Genomic DNA, 22633 nt, shown 5'->3' on the forward strand with positions numbered 1-22633 from the left:
AGGGAGCGGTCGAGGGAACGGTCGCGGAGCCGCCATGGGCGCTCCGGGAGTCGCCACCATTCCTCCGGCTCGTCAGGTAAGCACAAGAAGTCGGGGCGTCGCCATCGCACCCCCGACTCCCCCCGACGCCCGCGTGCTGCGGCCGGGGGCTCGGGTGACCCCACCCCCGCGGTCCCGCATGGGTCGCCGACGCCGTCTACCCCACACCTGTCGGTCCCTGGGGAAGGCGCGTCGCGTGAGGAGATCGAGGCCTTCCTCATTGCTATGAGGGCGAGGTCTTCTCCGGCGGGGCCTTCGGCGCCTGCGGGCCCGTCGGTCCCGTCTGGGGGCCCGAGCGGTTCGGGTGCTCCTGCCCCGGCGCCGCCGGTGGCTCCGGCCCCGGCGCCGCTGGTTCCCTCTGGTTCGTCGCCGGCTGGTCTCCCGGCCTCTCCGGCGTCGGTTCCTGTGGGCCAACCCGTGGTACCGCCCCCGCGTGGTGCAGCGACTCCGCCGTCGGCTCCGGCCGGCGTCGGGTCCCCGGCACCGACGCCGCGCGGCGCCACCCCCCTTTCTTCCCCGACTCCGGACTCGGAGCCGGACCGGCGTCGGCCGACGCCGGATCCGACGCCGATGGGGCCCGTTGACCCCGATGTCTATATCGTCGATCCAGAATATGGGTATGATGAGGAGGAGTATGGAGAGGGTTGGGAGGGGTCTGAGGACCCTCTATCCCGTGCCTGCCAGTATGATGTGGACTGGGTAGGTGATCTGGGTGATGCCAGTGGCCTGGACGAGTCGCCCAACCCTGGGTTTGTCTCTCCGTCCCCTGTGGCGTCCGAGGCAGGTGCTGCCTATTCGGTGGTCCTGATGAGGGCTGCCAAGGCCTTACACCTTGAGCTCCCCGTCGCGAAGGTCAAACCGAATATTCTGACGGAAGTTTTTAAACCGCAGTCATGCCCCCAGGAGCCTCTGCTGCCGTTTAATGAGGCCCTGACGGATGTCCTTCTGGGCACCTGGTCTAGGCCCGCTTCTGGTGCGCCGGTTGACCGGAACGTTGCCAGGCGTCACCGTCCATGCTCGGACGACCCTGCCTTCCTGTCCACCCATCCCTCCCCGGAGAGTCTGGTGATCCAGGCCTCCACTTCACAGTCCGCATTTCCGTCGGCTCCGCCCGACCGGGAATCAAAGAGGTACGACCAATTTGGTAAAAAAGTGTTTTCCTCTTTGAGCGCTGGACTGCGGTCTTGTAACACCGCGTGCCTCTTGGGCCGCTACACCCACTCCCTGTGGGATACGGTCGAGGAGTGTTTGCCGCAATGCCCCCAGGAAGTGCGGGACAAGCTCACCCGGGCCTTGGTTGAAGGCCGGGATGCGGCGCGGTACTCGATCCGTTGTGGTCTGGACACCACAGACTCACTGGGACGGGCCATGTCCACTACGGTGGCGATTCGTCGCCATGCCTGGCTGAGATCTGCCAACTTCTCACCAGACGTCCAAAATACACTTATGGACATGCCATTTGATGGCAGTCGCCTATTTGGTGACAAAGCGGACCACGCGCTGGAGCGCTTCAAGGACTCCAGGGTCACGGCCAAGTCCTTGGGTCTCTCGACCCAGCGCCAGCAGACGGGTTCGTTTCGGCCCTTACGTGGCCAAGGGAGGGGAGGTCCCACACGTGCTGCCAGCCACGCGGCGCAGAGCGCTCCCCAGCGCGGTGGCGCCCGTGGTTTCCGCCGTGGTGGCGGTAGAGGCCAGCGTCGTGGTCAGTCCACGCCTCCCTCCGCTGCGGCATCCAAGCCTTCCTAGTCCGAGCTTTCGGGCTCACGTGACGCCAGTGGGTGGCAGGGTTCGCCATCACCACTCCCGCTGGCGCGCGATAACATCGGACAGGTGGGTGCTGCAGCTTGTCCGAAGGGGCTATGCCCTCCCCTTCGAGTCCACTCCTCCAGCCATGCCACCGCAGAACCACCGTGTGTCGGGGGACCACTTGACACTTCTGCAGGAGGAAGTTACGGCCCTCTTGGCCAAGGGGGCCATCGAGCGCGTTCCTGGGCCAGAAGTAGGGTGTGGTTGCTACTCCCACTACTTTCTGGTACCCAAGAAGGACAAGGGAGGCCTGCGTCCTATCTTGGATCTACGGAACGTCAACGGCTTCCTCCGGAAGGAGAAGTTCAAGATGTTGACTTTGGCTCAGGTCTTGGCTGCTCTAGACCCACAAGACTGGATGGTAGCGTTGGACTTGCAGGATGCGTATTTTCACATCCCCGTCCTGCCGGCCCACCGGCGTTACCTGCGGTTCACGGTAGGCCACGAGCACTTTCAGTTTATCGTGCTCCCATTCGGCCTTACCAGCGCCCCACGGGTGTTCACGAAAGTGATGGCGGTGGTCGCAGCTCATCTGCGCCGGTTAGGGGTTTCAGTCTTCCCCTACCTCGACGACTGGCTGTTGAAGGCGGGCTCGCCCCAGACAGTCGTCCACCACCTTCAGATGACGGCAGACCTCCTGCACGAGCTGGGGTTTTCCATCAATGTGCCGAAATCACACCTGTGTCCCTCTCAAAAGCTCCTTTTCATCGGAGCGGTTCTCGACTCGGCGCAGTTTCGGGTTTATCCTCCGGAACGGCGGGTCCGGGATATTCAGGCTCTGATTCCCATCTTTCAGCCGTTATCCCGGGTTTCGGTCAGGTTGACGCTGCGGCTTCTGGGGCTGATGGCCTCCTGCATCCTTCTGGTGCATCACGCCAGATGGCGGATGCGGGCTCTGCAGTGGGACCTGAAGTTTCAGTGGGCCCAGCATCAGGGCAACCTATCCGACCATGTCCTGATCTCGGAGGGCACTGCGAGACAGTTGCAGTGGTGGCTTACGGACCGCGATTGGGTCAGGGGCAGATCCCTCTCCCTTCCCCAACCGGAGCACGTGGTTGTGACGGACGCGTCCCTCCAAGGCTGGGGTGGCCACTTGGGAGAGGCGGAGATCAGAGGCCTCTGGTCTCCGGCGGAGTCCCGGCTCCATATCAACATGTTGGAGCTGCGGGCGATTCGCCTAGCACTGAAGGCATTCCTCCCCTTTGTCAACGGGAGTGTAGTGCAGGTGTTCACGGACAACACCACCGCCATGTGGTACTGCAACAAACAGGGCGGTGTGGGGTCGTGGACCCTTTGCCAAGAGGCTCTGCGCCTCTGGCAATGGCTGGAACGTCAGGGCGTGACTCTGACGGTTCAACACCTGGCAGGTTCTCTGAACGCCAGGGCGGACGAACTCAGCCGTCGGTGCTCGGTGGATCACGAATGGCGTCTGAACTCGGATGTGGCGAGAGGCCTCTTTCAGCAATGGGGAGAGCCTTGGTTAGATCTATTCGCCACAGAAGAGAACGCGCAATGTCATCAGTTCTGCACGTTGGAGTTTCCAAGACGGCACTCGCTCGGCGACGCCTTTCGGCGCGAGTGGAGTTGCGGTCTGTTGTACGCCTTTCCGCCTATACCACTTCTGCCCAGAGTGCTGAAGAAGATCAGGCGCGACCGGGCCCAAGTTATCCTTGTGGCTCCGGACTGGGCTCGAAGGTACTGGTATCCCGAGCTACTCAGCATGACAGTCGGTCCCTCGATCCGCCTGCCCCTTCAGGAGGACCTTCTGTCGCAGCAGCAGGGGACGGTCCTCCACCCGAACCTGTCCAGTCTCCACCTCCATGCGTGGAGATTCAGCGGCGACAGTTGAGGCCATTTGACTTGCCTCCTGAAGTCTGTGATGTCATTCTGGCAGCCAGGCGTCCCTCCACAAAGTCGGTATACGCCTGCCGGTGGAACAGATTTGTGGCATGGTGCACAGCGAAGGCTGTGGATCCCCTTTCTGCCCCTCTGTCTGAGGTTCTCCTCTTCCTCCTTTCCCTTGCCCAGCAGGGCTCTGCTCTGGGCACTATCAAGGGCTATCTTTCTGCCCTTTCCGCCTTCTTGAGGCTACCTGATCAGCCATCTTTGTTCAAGTCCCCTATTGTGTTGAGATTCTTGAAGGGCATCACGCACATGTATCCTCCAACTCCGTTCGTGATGCCTCAGTGGGACTTGAACCTGGTTTTGACTTTCCTGATGTGCGCTCCCTTTGAGCCCCTTCATTCCTGTCCTCTCCGTCTTCTCACCTTAAAGACGGCCTTCCTGGTAGCCATCACCTCTGCCAGGAGAGTGAGTGAGCTCCAGGCTCTTTCTATTCAACCTCCTTTCTTGTCTGTTCATCCTGATAAGGTGGTTCTTCGGACTAGACCTTCTTTCCTGCCCAAGGTAGTCTCTGCTTTTCACATTGGGCAGTCCATCACCTTGCCCTCTTTCTTCCCGCCTCCGCATCCTTCAAAGGATGAAGAGCGGCTCCATCGTCTGGACCCAAAACGTGCGCTTTCATTCTATATGGATCGCACACGCCAGTTCCGGGTGGATGACCAACTGTTTGTTGGCTACGTGGGTGAGAAGAAGGGAAGGGCGGTACAGAAACGGACCATCTCTCGGTGGGTCGTCCTGTGCATCAAAGCATGCTACTCTTTGGCTCGGAAGGAGCCTCCTGTTGGGCTGAGGGCCCATTCCACTCGGGCCACGGCGGCTACTACTGCCCTGGGCCGGGGAGTCCCTTTGCAGGACATTTGCCAGGCGGCCACGTGGGCCTCGCTGCACACCTTTGCGAGGCACTACTGCCTGGACAGTCAAGTCCGGAGGGATGGCTTCTTTGGCCGTTCGGTCCTCCAGGACTTTCTGGTGTAGGTTGTATTGGTTCGCAGACCCACCACCGGGGTTGGTATTGCTGGGGTATCTATTCTAAGGTAAGGAATCTAATACTAACCTGTTTCTTTCAGATGAACAAGTTACTTACCTTCGGTAACGATATATCTGTAAGAAACAGTAGTTAGTATTAGATTCCTTACCGCCCCGCCCATCCTCCCCGTTCTGCGAACTGATACCTAGGGTTAAGGACATCCCTTTCAGGGCCCTAGTTTCAAATGGCACCAGTGTTGGTTCTCACATGGCTCTGCGTGTTCTGGCGCGGAAAAGCTGTGTGCAAAGAACTGACGTCAGCGCGCGGAGGCGGCGTCTATATACTCCAGCGACGTCATCACGGCGCACGACGCCGACGACGCGGAGCCGCAGGGGACGCCTGCAGACGACGCCTACCGACGCGCAGGGGTACTGCTACGCAAAAGTTTCCGGATCCAGACTGACGCCTGGGGATATTCTAAGGTAAGGAATCTAATACTAACTACTGTTTCTTACAGATATATCGTTACCGAAGGTAAGTAACTTGTTCTATGGGTATGACATTCACAGGGATTGTCACTGGAAACTGACCCATTTTCGAGCATCTTTTAAAGTAGAATGGTCCTGTTTTAAATTGGAGACTTGTGGGGGTATTATGTACCCACTATCTGTACCAACCCCCTTCTCGTATTTGACAAATTCAATATGGCAGCTAATAATCAACAATGACAACCACCCAAACCTTTTACCCTGTTTCTGAGAGTAGCCGATATGGTGGCCTTACATAATTCATAAAGGTAGTGGGAAATGTTGCTCAAATGGATGTTTGGAAGTTCTTGAAGCCATCTGCGCACATGAAGATGAAAAGGGCTGTTAGTCATAGTTTATCTTTATTTTGAAGGCTAATCCTTCTTTTGTTTGTATTGCCATTTTCGTACAGCATGGTATTGACAAAAAAAATTATTTGCAGTACAGTGTGAAATGATTGTTCTCCTGCTTTATATCTAATACATTTTAGAGGGTGAATGGGTATTTTATGTGCCATAAGTGTAATGATTGATCTCCCAGACTGTGCAGATCTGGTAGCGAAGCATGTTCTGTGCAAATTACTTGTATGAATTTGTTAGTGTGTGCATTCATGAAAGGGTTTGCGATAGAATCCATGTGTGTGTGTGTGTGTGTGTGTGTGTGTGTGTGTGTGTGTGTGTGTGTGTGGCTCTGGGTGTGTGGCTCTGGGTGTGGCTCTGGGTGTGGCTCTGGGTGTGGCTCTGTGTGTGGCTCTGTGTGTGGCTCTGTGTGTGGCTCTGTGTGTGGCTCTGCGTGTGGCTCTGCGTGTGGCTCTGCGTGTGGCTCCGTGTGTGGCTCTCTCTGTGTGTGGGTCTGTGTGTGTGGGTCTGTGTGTTTGTGTGTGGCTGTGTGTGTGTGTGGGGGGGGGCTCTGTCGGTGTGTGTGGGTCTGTGTGTGTCTGTATGTGTGTTTTTGTGTGGCATTTGCCAGAGATTAAACTATTGGCATTGTAAATAGCTCAAACTTTTCAAAAGGCGAAACCATTGCATTGTAAATGCTTGTTTTGTTTTGGGGAGAAGAGGGCTTTGTGGCGGCGTGGGGTTCAAAAGAACCTCCTCGGTACTTCTTGAAACCAGCCCCGCCCCCTCCTCACACTGAGATTGTTCTTTAAGTGGCAGGTATGTAACCAAAAGAAATGCTTCCAGTGCTCACATTGCATGTGGGGGTTATGAACGGAAATTGTCTCCGAGCAATGAAAGATTTGATCCTAAATATACTTAACAAATGATCAGTAATTGAACATAACATAATTGATGAAGTTATAGCACGAGAAGTTGTGAGATCTCTTGCTGTCCCAGGTGAAAAGTTAAGGCCAGTAATGGCCTATTTTATGCCATAAAAGCATAAATAATGTTGATTTTGAAAAAGTCAAGTCGGTGATACCAATCCATGTGACGGAAAGAGCAAGAACTAAGCAATTAAACGATTCTGCGTGATTAAGTACGTATTTAAAGGGCACTTTACAAGTCCTTGTCCAAACTTTAGTTCAGACACTGCTAACTAACTAACGTAAGTGACTCACAATTTAGAGGCACAGCTATGCTTATGCGCTTGCCAGTTAATGGTGTTATTCTAAGACTCTAGTTTTGCCATCTTTGTAGCAGAAGTACCGCTCATTTACCTGCATCCTGTATCAACTCATTTAGTAGTGCGAGCATCGTCCACTGTACATACCATTGAAAGACCCCAGATCTGGAGATTCCGTTGTTTGAAGGGGAGATGGGGGGGCAGAAGCCTAGATGGCAGACTTTTACATGTTGAAGCACAGTCAAGGGGCCATTAGGACATTTGTCCACTACAGGGACCCACCACAAAGAAAGAAAGGACCGGGCATATGTAGTTGTCTTACTCTTTGTTTTCACATTAGTTTTTCTAATCAGCCCCAGGACAGAGAAGACATTCTAGCCTGTACTGTTTTCATAAAATTGTGTTCATTTCCTTCAGTCCAGCCCCCTATTTATATGGAACTAGCCTTGGCAGTTGGCATTGGGAGATTATTACCCAGCACAATTAAAGCAGGCTTGTTTCGTACAGGGTCATCTATGTGGGCTATTTGTACCAGGGTCAAGTGCCAGTGAAGTAGGTACACATTTCTTGCAGCCAGAATGCTACATTTTATTTATTTATTTATTTATTTATTTATTTATTTATAGAGTTTTATATAGCGCGAACAAGCTCCCGAAGGATATCAGAGCGCTTTACAATTTGTTGGAAGAGAGGACAAAATGAATTGTACACAGCAATTGTGGGAAAAAAAATGCATTGGCAGTGGGGGGTGCAGATGATGTTACACACGGTGGCATCATGTGTGCTGGCTGGCTTGGGCCAAGTTTTAGACAGGAAAAAACGCAGCTAAAAATCCTTGCATCTTGAAGAATGTCCACTAGTTAAACCTTTTCGAAATAGATTCAGGGGAAGGCACACGTGACCTTTATTTGTGCTACAGTACAACATAAATCCAATGACTGCAGAACGGCGGTTGTATGATAAAGGCGCTGCTTGATGAACCATGCGTGCCTCTAACACGCAGCCTAAACCACAAATGTGTTATAACCGCAAATGCCTTTACCACATAATTTCGTGGTAAATGCATGAATAGTTAAGGGGTATGTGTGGCTAAGGTCCCGACCCCCTCTGTCCGCCCTAAGTTACAAACACCTCCTCGCCCTGAAGTCTAAATACCCCTCCCAACACCCATGCTGTCCCTAACCCTTAAATATGAACTCAACCCCCCACCTCCTTGTGCTGTCCCTACAACTACCCCCTTCCACTACCCTTAGGTCTAAAACCCTAATTAGAAAAACTACCCTGAACCCCCCTGCCTAAAAACTACCGCTGCCCTGAGACTTAAAACCATGTTCCTTAAATTCTATCCCAACTCACTCCCACCCCGCGCTGTCCCTAAAACTACTCAAACTCCTTCCACTGCCTTTAGGCCTAATACCCTAACCCCTAATTAAAAAACGACTCCGACCCTCTCCCAGCCCTGTAAACTAGCCCTGACCCTCCCTCAGCCTTGAAGACTAGCCTTGACTCTCCCTCAGCCCTGAAACCTAGCCCCGACCCTCCCTCAGACCAGAAAACTACCCCAACCCCCCAAGAGCCCAGAAAACTACCCCTGACTCTCTGCCAAGCCCAGAAAACTGCCGCCCACCCCCTTGTGCTGTCCCTACAACTACTCCAACCCTTTTCACTACCCTTAGACCTTGGTCCCAAACCCCTAATTATAATTAGAAAGACTACCCGACCCTAAAAACTACCCCTGCCCTGAGGCCTAAAACCCTGTCCCTTAAATACTATCCCAACCCCCTCCCACCTGCATGCTGTCCCTAAAAGTACCCCAACCCCTTCCACTACCCTTAGGCCTAATACCCTAACCCCTAATTAAACAAGCATTGGCATAGCCAGTAGGTCTCGCCTGTGGGACCTGTGGGAAGTGTTTAGCCCTGCAACAATTGATATTGTTGCACCAAGGATATTGTACTGGATAACTAAACACTTATAATGTCCCAAAGGGGAGATTTATTGGCTATGCCAATGCTTGTTGTTTAATTTTTTTTTAAAGGACAGGCAGTGTTATCAGGCTCCGGCTGCCACTTAGTCCACCGCGTCCCACGTATATGCTGCAGCCATCTTTAAATGGTTTTAAAGCCAATTCAAAAGCGGTCGCCAGTGTATGTGAATCCCTATCTCAACTGTGAGACTGTCCGCCTGATTCCCAATTCTATTAAATACAAATTCTGTAAAAAGAACATCCCTTTCTGAGCTTCACGGCTCATCCTACCCAGGTTTCACGCGCAAATTTGAAATACTTTTGGTTTGAGCTTCCCGGAATTCATTTGGTTGGGTCCTGACTAAGGGGAACGTAGCTATGATGATTTAATTGACTGCACAAGAAACACAGCGTTTCACTTAGAACAAAGCACACACAAAAGAACAAACTTCAGACATCAGTACTTTTATTCGAATTGCTGAAAAAGCTTCACATATGTATCTGAGATAAGTGTGCGTCAGAAGACACGTTTACGGTAGAATGGTGTGACCAGGACACAGTGGCGACCCTGAGTAGGCAGGGATGAGATCTGTAGATGGGCGGGGTAGAGAGTTGGGGGTAGAGTTAGAGAGGTGGATAGGGCTAGAGGCGGATAGGGCTAGAGGCGGATAGGGCTAGAGGCGGATAGGGCTAGAGGCGGATAGGGCTAGAGGCGGATGGGGGTGGATAGGTGGATAGGGGGTGGCGGTGGATAGGTGGATAGGGGGGTGGCGGTGGATAGGTGGATAGGGGGGTGGCGGTGGATAGGTGGATAGGGGGGTGGCGGTGGATAGAGGTAGATACCGAGGTAGCGAGAGGTAGAGGTAGAGGTATAGGGAGTGAGGAGAGAGAGGTAGAGGTAGAGGTAGAGAGAGGTAGAGGTATAGGGAGTGGGTAGAGGTAGAGAGAGGTAGAGGTATAGGGAGTGGGTAGAGGTAGAGAGAGGTAGAGGTATAGGGAGTGAGGAGAGAGAGGTAACGGTAGAGATCGGTAGAGAGAGGTAAAGGTAGAGATCGGTAGAGAGAGGTAACGGTAGAGATCGGTAGAGAGAGGGTTAGAGAGGTGGAGGTAGGTAGAAAGACAGAGGGGTGGAGACGGAGGGGTGGAGACGGAGGGGAGGTGGAGAGGTGTGAAGGGGTAGGGAGAGGGAGGTGGAGCAGTTCATCAAAATGCTCAGGTGCCAGGATCAGTTTTTAGGCCACAAAGCTGCAGGTTCATGTTTAATACTTTATTGGGAGATTAATTAAAACACATACGATATACTCAGTAATGCAGGCAAGCTGACCCTTTCTATGTAAACTAGGAGGCACTGCTCACTCCTGCAGGCAAAACGCTATGGGATGCAAGGAATGCAGCTATGGGGGCGGGGGGGGATTGGAGGAGTGCGGGGGGGATTGGAGGAGTGCGGCCGAGAGCACACAGAGTTTTCCTTGCAGGAGCACCATCTAGGTGCAAGTTAATTACTAACAGATGGTTTAAAAACTTGTTCCCGCAAGGGAATCGCCAAACGTGCATGTGTTGCCATTGAAAGCAATGCAATGCATGCACGTTTTGGGCCCAAAAAGTGAATCTATTCCTAAAGGTCTCCTTCTATGCAGCGCATGAGCGCTATGTAGGCGATACCTAAAAATTACCCAACCCTCTCCCAGTCAAGAAAACTACCCCTCATCCTCCACCCCTGAAAACTATCCCTGACCCTCCCTCGGCCCTGAAAACTAAACCGACCCTCCCTCAGCCCAGAAAACTACCCCGCCCTCCTCCCAGCCCAGAAAACTACCCCACCCCGTACCAAGCCCAGAAATCTACTCCTGACCCATCCCAGAAATTGTACTCCCGACCCATCCCAGAAATCTACTCCCGACTCATCCCAGAAAACTACTCCCGACTCATCCCAGAAAACTACTCCCGACCCATCCCAGAAAACTACTCCCGACCCATCCCAGAAAACTACTCCTGACCTATCCCCTAGCCCAGAAAACTACTCCCGACCCATCCACCAACCCAGAACACTACCCTAACCCATCCCCAGCCCAGAAAACTACCCGACCCACCCCCAGCCCAGAAAAGTCCTACTTATCTCACCACGGCTCTCATCCTGGCGAGGTCCTCCTGCTTCCATCTCCAGGAGCTAGACCGCGCATTGCCTTAACCACGTATATGTGTGGTTAAGGCATATGCCTGGTTAAGGCAAGCGTGATTTAGCTTGCATAGTCGCAACATGCGTGATTAAGATAGCGGTGTTCCGACTGTTTTCTGTATGGCTTAAATTAATGTCTAAAGATTTGTTTCCTGCCATTGACAGTGTTTTTGAAAGTTTATGCAATTTCGCACAAAATAAACTTTTGAGTAGCGGGAAAATAACATTTTAGATTTGCAGATCTGCCTACCTTGCCATCTGGCTCTGTCTCGGCTTCAAAGGCTTTCGCAATGGGCGAATGAAAGAATGGGAGCATTTCCTGTGCCTTGTCTGAAGCTGTCAAGTAAAAGTAGAAGCTGTTCTTTCCTTTTGCCAGAGCTCTTCCCTCTGGCTAATGCCTTCATGGTAGGAAACCATTGGAATGAAAGGAGACTCCAAAGCTAGTCATCTATGCGTCCATTCTGCTACCAATGGAAGAATCTCTGCTTTTATCTTCAGAAGGAGGGCGCCCGGCAATTGTCTGTTGCACAGAATGGCAAGAGTTTTCCTACCCTTCACCAGAGCAGGGTTCTCAAACTAGTCAATTACGAGCTACCGGTACCTCGCCAAAACCTTTAAAGTAGCTCCCAGCCTTAAGTTCCTTTTTAATTAAAAAGTGCAATAAAGGAGTTTCCTTTTAAAGTTGAGGAAAGGCTATGTTTATTTTACAATATCAGGCTGCAGGTAGAGCCTGGTAAGTCCTCCACTCACATTTATGACCTAGCTGGGTCTCATAAGTTCAGAACTGAAGCAGTGAGGTATTTAATTCTCAAATAAAAGTTGTTTTCAACTCAATATTGGAGCATGAGAACAAAATTATGTTTGATTGTTTTTAAATGAGAGAAAGTAAAAATGGAGTGTTAACATAATTAAATCTCCATTTTAATTTTCTGCCTTTTCAAAGAATTTACAAACAGCAGGCATCTTGCTCCCGGTGACAGGTAGACAAAGAGCCATGTTTATATCTTAAAAATAGTATTTTTCTTTTAAATGGGAGAAATTTTAAGTGAAGGAAAATGCTTCTTTGAACATTCATGTTTTTCTGTACTTCAAACTGTCACTTAAGTCCTAATGTTTGTTTCTTCACTTTAAATTACTCACATTTAAACAAGTAATGCATTTTCCTATTGTAAATATGGCACCATATCTACAGGGAGTAAAATGACTGCTTTGTGAAGACTCTTTAACATGGGAGCGAATTAAAATGAATGCATGTAAACAAAGTTAACCTTTTAGTTAAATTTTCTTCCATTTCAAAGTGTTGCATTTACACTTAACGGGCATCTTGCTGGTAGACATGCTGCCATGTTTATAAGTGAAAAATAGACATTTGTTTAAAATGTGAATTTAAAGTGCAGAGAAATATTCCAAGTGCAGAAAATTTTTCCTTATTGGGAACATTTTTGCAGAACATTTTTCTGTACTTAACATTTCTCCCATTAAAAAAAAAAAAAAATGGTTGGTTGTATGTTTCTATCTCCCCAGGCGTCAGACTGGATCCGGAAAGTTTTGCGTAGCAGTACCCCTGCGAGTCAGTAGGTGGCGTCCTGCGGCTCCACGTCAGTCACTGGCGTCGTAAGCGCCGAGATGATTTCACGGAGACTACTTTGGCGCCACCCATGCCCGCTGACGTCAGTTTTCTTTTTCCGCATCTGCAAGTGCTGATCTGGATTATGCAAGTACCTTAGTCACTTTTTGACTACTTTTGGGACTTTTTGTCTCCCCTCTTTTTTTCTCCTGGTGCACGTAGGGATGCCTGTCTTTAAGTCCTGTGGGGCCTGCCGCAGTAATATGTCGGTGGCGGACCCCCACGATGTTTGCCTCTACTGTCTGACTGAAAACTACTTCCGAGGCTGTTGAGCGATGGCCCAAAGGCCTTGAGGGAGCGGCGCCGGAAATTGCTGGAGGTCTGGCATTCGTCCCACCGCCGCTCCGGGTCTATGTGTCGTTTCCGGGACACCTTGCGGGAATGGAGCCGTCGCTCCTCTGGCTCCAAGTCTTCGCCTTCGGATTCTGGTAAGCAACGCCATTAAAGGAAGTCTAAGAAGCGTGTTCGCTCTCCGTTGTCCCCCTGCTGCTCCTTGGAGGCAGACGAGAGGGACAGGGGCTCCGCCCCTGTGGCTCCTCTTTAGCCTGGGAGTCCCACGGTCTGCCCGGGTTAGTCGGCGACTCCTGAAAAGGTACAAGAGTTTCTTGCTGCCATGGACTGCCTTTTTAGGCCTCTGGCTCCTGCCGGCGCACCTTCGGGCCCCGCAGTCCCTTGTCCAGACCCTTTCGGCCCTGCGGCTCAGCTTGCGGATCCAGCCCCGGCGCCACAGGATCGTACGCCGTTGGCTCCGGCCCCACGAGGTGCAGCGTTGCCTGCTCCGGTCCGGCACCGCCCTCTGCACCGCATTGTGTGCCGTTCCTTCCGCCCTTGCCCCGGTTCCAGGACCATTTTGTTCTGGCTTTAGATCCGCATTGGAAGGTGGCGCCAGATAAGGACTCCAAGAAACTGGATCAGTTTGGTAAGCGGTTGTTCTCTTCGGCCAGCTTGGGGCTGCTGTTGGTGAACACCGCCTGCTTGTTGCGCCGCTACTCTCACGCAGTGTGGTATACCGTTGCTCAGGTGTTGCCTCCGTGTTCTGAAGAAGTCCAAGTTGTCCTTTCTCAAGCGATTTCTGAAATAAAGGATGCGGCAAAGTTCACCATTCGGTGTGGTTTGGACACCGCAGACTCGTTGGGCTGGGCGATGTCTAAAACAGTGGCATTGCGACGCCACGTCTGGTTGCGTTCAACTGGGTTATTGCCCGATGTCCAGGGCTCGCTCATGGATATGCCCTTCAACGGCACCCGCCTGTTTGGCGATCAGGCCGACTGTGCCTTGGAGTGTTTTAAGGACTCGCGGGTCACGGCTAAGTCCTTGGGTCTTTCTGCTAAGAACCCGGCCACTCCTAATTTTCATTACTTTCGTGGCCAGGGCAGAGGTACCCAGGCACGTCCCTCCAACAAGCTTGTGCAGACCCAGCCCCAGCGTGGCTTCCGCCGGGGCGGGTCAGGGAATCAGCGCACAGGTCAGTCCACCTCCACCTCCGCTGCTCCTTCCTCCAAACCTTCCTAGTCCGTGCTATGTGGAGCACCCCACGCCTGTGGGTGGCAGGACCCACCACCACCTAACCCACTGGTGCGATATCACGTTGGACAAATGGATGCTGCAGATAATCCGCAAGGGTTATTCCCTCCCCTTTCAGTCCTCTCCTCCAGCCATGCCACTTCTGTGCCACCGCATGTCGGGGGATCATGTGCTTCTCCTCCAATGGGAAGTCCCGGCCCTCTTGGCCAAGGGGGCCATGGTGTGCTTTCCCAGGCAGGGGGGGGGGGGGAGGGGAGGAATCCAGGCTATGATTCTGATCTTTCGGCCTCTTTCCCGGGTTTCGGTCAGGTTGACCCTCCGGCTGCTGGGCCTGATGGCCTCCTGCATCCTGCTGGTGATACATGCCAGATGGCATATGTGGGCTCTGCAGTGGGACCTGAAGGAGCAACCTGTCCGATCATGTCCAGATCTCGGAGGGCACTGCTAGACAATTGCAGTGGTGGCTCACGAATCAAGATTGGGTCAGAGGCAGATCCCTCTCCCTTCCCCTACCGGAGCACACAGTGGTGATGGATGCGTCCCTCGTGGAATGGGGAGGCCACGTGGGAGAGGCGGAGATCAGAGGCCTCTGGTCTCCGGCGGAGTCCCAGATCCATATCAAGCTTTTGGAGCTTCGGGCGATCCGACTTGCACTGAAAGCATTCCTTCCCTTTGTCCGGGGAAGTGTGGTGCAGTTCTTCACGGACAACACCACCTCCATGTGGTATTGCAACAAACAGAGCGGGTTGGGGTCCTGGACCCTATGTCAGGAGGCTCTGCGACTCTGGACATGGCTGGAACATCAAGGCATTACCTTGGTGTTTCAACACCTGGCAGGTTCTCTGAACGCCAGGGCGGACAAACTCAACCGCCGGTGCTTGATGGATCACGAATAGCGTCTGAACTGGGATGTGGCGAAAGGTCTCTTTCAGCAATGGGGAGAGCCTTGGTTAGATCTATTTGCCCCCGAAGAGAATGCGCAATGTTATCAGTACTGCACATTGGAATTTCCAAGGCGGGACTATCTCGGCGACTCCTTTCGTTGTCAGTGGAGTTGTCTGTTATACGCCTTTCTGCCTATACCACTTCTGCCCAGAGTACTGAAGATCAGGTGCGACCGGGTTCAGGTCATCCTTGTGGCTCCGGATTGGGCACGAAGAAACTAGTATCCAAAGCTACTCAGCATGGCAGTCGATCCCCTGCTCCGTCTACCTCTTCGGGAGGATCTTCTGTCGCAGCAGCAGGGGACGGTCCTTCACCCAAACCTGTCCAGCCTCCACCTCCATGCGTGGAGATTGAACGGCGACAGTTGACAGCTTTCGACATTCCTCCCGAAGTCTGTGATATTATTTTGGTGGCCAGGCGTCCCTCCACTAAAACTGTATACGCCTGCAGGTGGAACAAATTTGTGGCATGGTGCACAGCAAAGGCTGTGGATCCTCTTTCTGCCCCTCTTTTCGAAGTTCTTCTGTTCCTCCTTTCCTTGGCCCAGCAGGGCTCTGCTCTGGGCACTATCAAAGGTTATCTTTCGGCCATCTCCGCCTTTCTACGGCTTCCAGATCAGCCTTCTCATTTTAAGTCCCCGGTTGTTAACCGTTTCCTCAAAGGCATTACACATACGTTTCCACCCATGTCTTTCATAATGCCTCAGTGGGACTTGAATCTTGTCTTGCCCTTTCTGATGTGCGCTCCCATTGAGCCCCTTCATAACGGTCCCTTACGTCTTATCACTCTCAAGATGGCTTTCCTGGTAGCTATCACCTCTGCTAGAAGGGTGAGCGAGCTCTAGGCTCTCTTCTAAACCTCCTTTCCTCTCTGTTCATCCGGACAAGGTGCTTCTGAGCACCCGTCCTTCTTTCTTGCCGAATGTTGGCATGCCCTTCCACAACGGGCAGACCATCACTTTGCCAGCTTCTTTCCGCATCCCTCTAGGGAAGATGAGAGGCTCTACTGTCTGGTCCCAAAACGGGCGCTCGCTTTCTCTCTGCAGTGTACACAACAGTTCCGGGTGGATGACCAGCTCTTTGTTGGATACGTGGACGCCAAAAAATGTCAGGCTGTGCACAAGCGGGCCATCTCCCGGTGGGTCGTTCTGTGCATCAAAGCATGTTATTCCTTGGTTAAGAAGGAACCTCCTCTGGGGCTGCGTGTCCATTCCACCAGGGCGACGGCAGCCACTTCTGCCTTGGGACGTGGCGTTCCCTTGCAAGACGTTTGTCAGGCAGCTATGTGGGCCTTGCTGCACAAGTTTACTAAGGATTACTGCCTTGACAGTCAGGCCCGGTGAGACAGCTTCTTTGGTTGTTCTGTGCTCTGTGACTTTCTGGTGTAGTCTTGTTCGCAGACCCACCACCGGGGTTGGTATTGCTGGGTTATCTATCCTAAGGTAAGGAATCTATCACTAACGTGTCTCTTTCAGATGCACAAGTTACTACTTGTGTAACAATATATCTGTAAGAGACATTAGTTAGTGATAGATTCCTTACCACCCCACCCATCCTCCCCGTTCTGCTCACTAATTACTAGGGTTAAGGACATCCCTTTCAGGGCCCTAGTTTTCAATGCACCAATGGTCAGTATCTTGCATGGCTCTGCGTTCCTGGCATGGAAGTCGTGTACATAACTGACATCTGAGCGCATGGGTGGCGCCTAAGTAGTCTCTGTGACGTCATCTCAGCGCTTACGATACCGGTGACAAACGCGTAGCCTCCGGGAGTCACCTACTGACACGCAGGTGTAGTGCTAAGCAAAACTTTCTGGATCCAGTCTGACGCCCGGGGATATTCTAAGGTAAGGAATCTATCACTAACTAATGTCTCTTACAGATATATTGTTACACAAGTAGTATCTTGTGCGTTGTACATACAATGGTGCCATATATGGCGAAAGGCATGCCCTGTGCCGAAAGTACTAACGACAAAGGCTCTCAGTTTCTCATGCACATATTCCATTCTTTCACTCTCCTGTTCATACATCCCCACATGATTCACGTAGCAGCCCTATTATTGTACCCCCTAGTCACAGCATTTTGTTCAAAGCATAGTATCGAGCTCCATGGAACTTGGGTTTAAAGTCAGTGAAGCTGGTGGTGTCTGGTAACAATGCACACGTTACATGGCTTTAAGTAGCTCACAACCATTTTCACTGATCAGAAGTATCTCTCATTACAGAAATGGTTTGAGTCCCCCTGCTCTGCAGACTCCCAGTGATGTAGGAGTTATGCTTCTTTTTTTTCTCTTTTTTTAAAGCCTGCAACCTTCTGTAGAGCTTGCTTGCCATCTGTAGGTGGCTACCAGCTTTGTCTGTTGGGAAATGTTGACTTTCTGCTTGAAAAGGTTTGCTTTTGCAGTTGTACGATACCTGTCCTGCCTCATCATTTCACTCTGTTTTTGTGTTTCCAGAAGATTTTCACTGAATCTTTAAATTCCATGTATTTCGATTCGATGTCCGATGGCCTGCTAGTTTGACTGGCCTAGGCCCCAACATCTGTCTCCCCATGTGCCCTCAGAAGTCTTCCTCACTCGTGAGACGTTTTAATTTCTTTCACAATTTTTGACTCTTAAGTTGATTTGTATTGCAACACATGTTATTGTTAGTTTGTGTGGAGCGGTATGGTTGAGTACCATTGAGTTGGGTAACAATAAACGTCTGTTATTCAGCTTCAAGATGCCCTTTAGGGGAACGAGCGCTTTACAGTACGTTATGTTCGCTCCTGAATCTGATATCTGATCATTACTTTTGCATGTAGCTTAATAGTTTTTATCATTTCTAAGCTAATTGGAACAATTGAGCTCTTTATTTCTTTACCTATATTATTATTTCCAGTCACTTTTTTATGCATTATCTCCCAAACATTTCTCTAGACATTTGTCTTACAGCTCAGGCCAAGCTGAGGAAAGGATAGGTTTGGGTAAAATAGTTTACTCTTGTGATACTTTGTGTTTAACTAACATTAGAGATCAGCCACACCTGCCATCTAGACCGTGATCTGTTTCCCATATCCTGAAACTTGCTGCACCCAGTGTGGTATTTTAACACCTAATATCAGTGGTTAACTCTACGTGCAGCCTTTTGCGTTAGCTTGTTATTTCTGGTCTGTCTGCTACCCTTATTTATTAACTATAGAATTATGTTTAGAGCGAAGCCTTATATCAGACTGAGCACCTTGGTGACTTTAGAGAAAACCTGCTTTGCTTGTTTAATTTGTTGCGGTGTGATTTATTTGTTGCTGAGAGGGCACGCAATTTTCCATTATCCAACTTATGTCTCCGAATCTGTCTTCTACCTCTATTGTCTGACTGCGGGACCTGTGTTTTTTATATCATTTGTTCTAATCCAGAATAGCAGTGTCTGAAACCAGTAAGGAACAGATTGTCAAAATGCAAATCCGTGCCGACTATAGCTCACTGTAAGACCAATCACTAGCCTCTGGCGGTGCTCGGTTGAATCATTTCAAAACAGTCCTCGACATTAGTAAGTTGGTTGCTAGTCGGCCCATTAAGAGCTATTCACTCACACATCTCATGAAAAGGCTGCAGTGGTTATAGTAAAGAAACGCAAGCAGTTGTACTTCAGAAGTCTGTTTCAACTGATTACAGTTAGAATATGGGTCGTCAGTGTCCCTGTGGTTCGGTTGTAGGGGTAATGGTGCTTTATTTATATGTGAACTGTAGTATAACAGTGCTCAGAGCCACCTGTAGTCCGTGCTGATTAAACATGATTCCTTTCCATTCTTAAACTCTTGAATTTTCATTTGTACTCAGTTGAATTTGCGGCATGCTGACTTCAGTATTCTCTCTGTCATGATCTTTGATTCTCTTGGCGTAATAAGTGCTGTAATCAAGGTTATGTTTTTTTGTCCTCCCTAGGAAGTGAACCGTCTGATGTGGAGTGCCTAAAGAAAGCTGGCATCAGTGGAGTCCCGAATGATTGCTCCGAGGAGGCGCAAGTGGCCTCGACATTTATCTGCAAAAGTAATGGTGGCCCTGGTGCTTTACGGGAATTCACAGACCGCATAGGTTTACTTCTCAGCCGGGTGACTGCTGAGGCAGATCAGTGCTAACGGTGCAACAGTATCCTGACCAGGGGATGAGTTTTTCTTTCCGAAGGGACTGATTTTATAAAGGGTTTACCAAAATTAATATTTTATACTTCTTTCTGTAATTACACAACAAAGAGTTTAGTTGGTTTTTCCAAATGTTTTATTTATGCAGTTTCCATTTACAGGAGACAGACTTTTATTTCTCCCAAAAGTCTAAAGTTAAAGCTACTTATCTGCCTGGGTGAAAGGAGGAACTCCCCCAAAAAATCATGTGCGAATGGCAGCAACATGATGTACGAGGTACTACTTCTCGAATGTAAAAGCTATTTCTACAATCATCGCTGGAAGAATTTTCACTGTGGGTCGGATGTTCTGACAAGGTAGAATTTTGAATGTAATGAAGGATGTTTTGAACTAAACTTGGTTTATGACTTTAATTTTTCACTCTTCTTTTTCTTCTGATTTGCATGCTCCAATCTTTGAATAAGCAGAGCCAAAGTTTCCTAAATTCCACTGACAAACAATCTGTCCAGTTCTTTAAACCCCTAAGTCGTGCTGGACTCTTGCCTACCTGCATTTTTCTCGTTTTTGGTACACTACACTAGTGCTTCTCTGATATTCTGACGTGGGAAGTGCTAATTTTTTTCAGTTTTAACACCAAAATGTGGAAAGAAGCAACATAAAGGTCAACCTTTGTAAAGGGCCTTCTTGTGGGCGGCAACACTCGTTGCTGTGTTTTTAGCAAGTTTTAAACCATTGAGCTAGAAACTTGTTTTAAAAAAATGTATTTTAATCTGCAGATTATGCAGCAGGTGATGGTTTATGCAGCAAATCTGCAATTATTTGAAAAACGCCGCACAATCTTAAAATTCCAGTGTCCCTGCATATAGCTCTCCATTTGATTCATATACATGGAATAGAGAGGATAATGTAGAGCAAGGTAATCGAGGTAGCTGCACACATCATACAGAAAAAGTTTGGGGTAATTCTCTTCCCGTGCTACCTTAGAAAAGTGAAAGTGAGCTCAGACAATGGATTGCTGTTTTTTTTTTTTTATTAAATACTTTAAATGGTGCAGCCTCCCTGGAAATGTATATCAACAAAAAATAGTGATAAAAATTCAAATCTATGAAAATGTCAGTTAGTTGAGTGAAACCAATTATAGGTACCGTTAAACCATTTGCATGCCTGATTTTAGATTATTTTCATCTAATCTGTTTACGGCAAACAAGTCCATGCTTCACTGTAGGCAAACGCTATGTGCCTGTAAACAAAGAGGAATGTGTCTTCAGATGTTTACAAGACCGTTATTTTATATGAAGCGTTATCTTTTGTTCAACTCTTTCCGTGCTCTTCTGTGTTCTTCACTGTTAGTCTGCTCTGTTTTAGACTTTTCCGTTTTTTGTTCTAGCTCTCAGGCATAATTTTACGGTGAACACCTGAGTCACACTTAATATATTCAAAGAGGATCAATTACTCCTTTTAAAGTACTATATATAAATATTTTTTTGTTATTGCTATTGCATAATTTTAAACTTGAATTACACTTAAGAATGATGCATTATGAGGACTGGTAATAATTTAGGATATTATATTGAAATTTTTGATTTTGTGTCCTGGTTAACTATGAAAATATGATCTATGAATTAAATGAATAAATAATGCCTTGATAAACCTCAGCTTGATTTCCAATTTAATCAAGGTAGCCAACATGAGAAACATTTAGAGAAGTGTACAAAATAAAATACACATTAGTTTCTGGGATAATATTGAATGGAAATTACATTGTTATTCTTGTATGATGTTCTTTTCATTTTAATTACCTTCTTGTTTCAGGTCTTCTCTGGAGCCATATTGGCATAAATGGACAAACTACTTACCTTCGGTAACGCCTTATCTGGTAGAGACTCTAGCTAGCTGCAAATTCCTTACCTTAGAATTATTCCCAGGCGTCCGATTGGATCTGGAAAGTTTTTATGAGCCATACCCCTGCTCACCAGTAGGTGACGTCAAGTCGGCCCGCTCGGTGTCATCCACATTGGAAGTGACGCGCCACCCCAGCATGCTGACGTTGTTACTTTTCTTGACACTCCACGGCAGGAACTCAGAGCCGCAAAGAACACTGACCACTGATGTGGAAAACCACAGCCCTGAAAGGGGAAAGCTCTGCCCCTAGAAGTCGGTTTGCAAAGCTGACCGGATGGGTGGGTCAGTAAGTTATCTGCAACTAGATAGTCTCTACCAGATTACCATTAGGGTGCATGCTGTTTCAGGTTCCCCGCATTGTCAAATCACGAATGGGAGGTCGCTCGTTCAGATACCTAGCCTGTAAGAGATGGAACGAGCTCCCCATCGAACTTCGAATGGAACCGTCGGAAGTAAGATTCCGATTTTTAAACTGAAAACTTACCTATTCCCTCGAACCTAAGTCCCGCATTATTCCTTTTCTCCCCTTGTGGTATTAGGTACAGTAGGTCTTGCTTGCGAGATGGTCTGCTACCATAGCGCGGGGACACACTGTTATAGTGTAACCATGCGCTCTACAAATGGTTTTATTATTATGATTTGTTATTAGATACAGCGTTACTGAAGGTAATTTGTCAGTCTGATACTGGCAGATGTCCAGGACCGGATCTCTTCATGCTAACGCAGTGGTCTCAGCTTTGACTCTGGTGGAATGAGCACGCAAACCCACAGGGGGTTGCTTCTTGGCCAATGTGTAGCAAGTTTGAATTCAGAGCACGATTCTGCACAACCTTTCTCTTTGCTCTGACACATCCCATGAAGAATTGGTCGCTGTTAGAACTGGGGGTCTCTAGTTGGCAGAGGCAGTTAGCTTAGTCCAAATAGGGACCCTTGCTTCTAGTCCGGAAAAGGAAGGACACACTCTTTGATAACCCCTGCTAACCCCCTGGTAGCTTGGCACGAGCAGCCAGGCTTACCTTCAAGGCACTCTTAGTGACGCAGTGATGAAACCACCAATGGACACCACCCTGATGTATTAAAATAGTGGTATCTTTATCAAGAAGAAAAAAACGGTAAAACCAAACGATAAAAATCCATTTCCGTCATGCGTATTCATAATATTTCACTTTGCCGGTTATTAGGCCAACAAACACTTGTAGGTCCTTGCGGTATTAATGAGCAATTCACAATGTCCAAATGCAGTCCTAATGCAATGCTATGCAGTTCATATTGTCAGACTAATGCAGTTCGTAATGCAAGAATAATGCAATCCTCAATAAACATAGTAAGGCAGTTCGTAATGCAAGTATAACGCACTCCTTAATGCACGTAGAACGACAGTTCGTAATGCGAGAATAATTCAATCGTCAATAAACATAAGGCAGTTCATAATGCAAGAATAATTTAATCCTCAATGCACATAACGCATTCCTTAATGCAAGTATAACGCACACCTTAATGCATGTATAAATACAGTTCGTAATGCGAGAATAATTTAATCCTCAATGCACATAAGGCAGTTCGTAA

The 22633-nt window shown here is 49.3% G+C and overlaps 1 protein-coding gene across 1 annotated transcript in view; it reads left to right on the forward strand.

The window, feature by feature from the left end:
• CMAS (cytidine monophosphate N-acetylneuraminic acid synthetase) overlaps positions 1 to 20820 on the forward strand; it is a 312398-nt gene extending 291578 nt beyond the window's left edge. The window contains exon 9 of the mRNA XM_078674080.1: positions 18969 to 20820. Within this exon, the coding sequence (XP_078530206.1) occupies positions 18969 to 19162 (194 nt within the window). The 3' untranslated portion in view covers positions 19163 to 20820. The remainder of the gene's footprint in view (positions 1 to 18968) is intronic.
• Positions 20821 to 22633: the final 1813 nt, after the last annotated feature.

This window comes from Lissotriton helveticus, chromosome 1_1 (assembly GCF_964261635.1).
Source record: "Lissotriton helveticus chromosome 1_1, aLisHel1.1, whole genome shotgun sequence".
Lineage (NCBI taxonomy): Eukaryota > Metazoa > Chordata > Amphibia > Caudata > Salamandridae > Lissotriton > Lissotriton helveticus.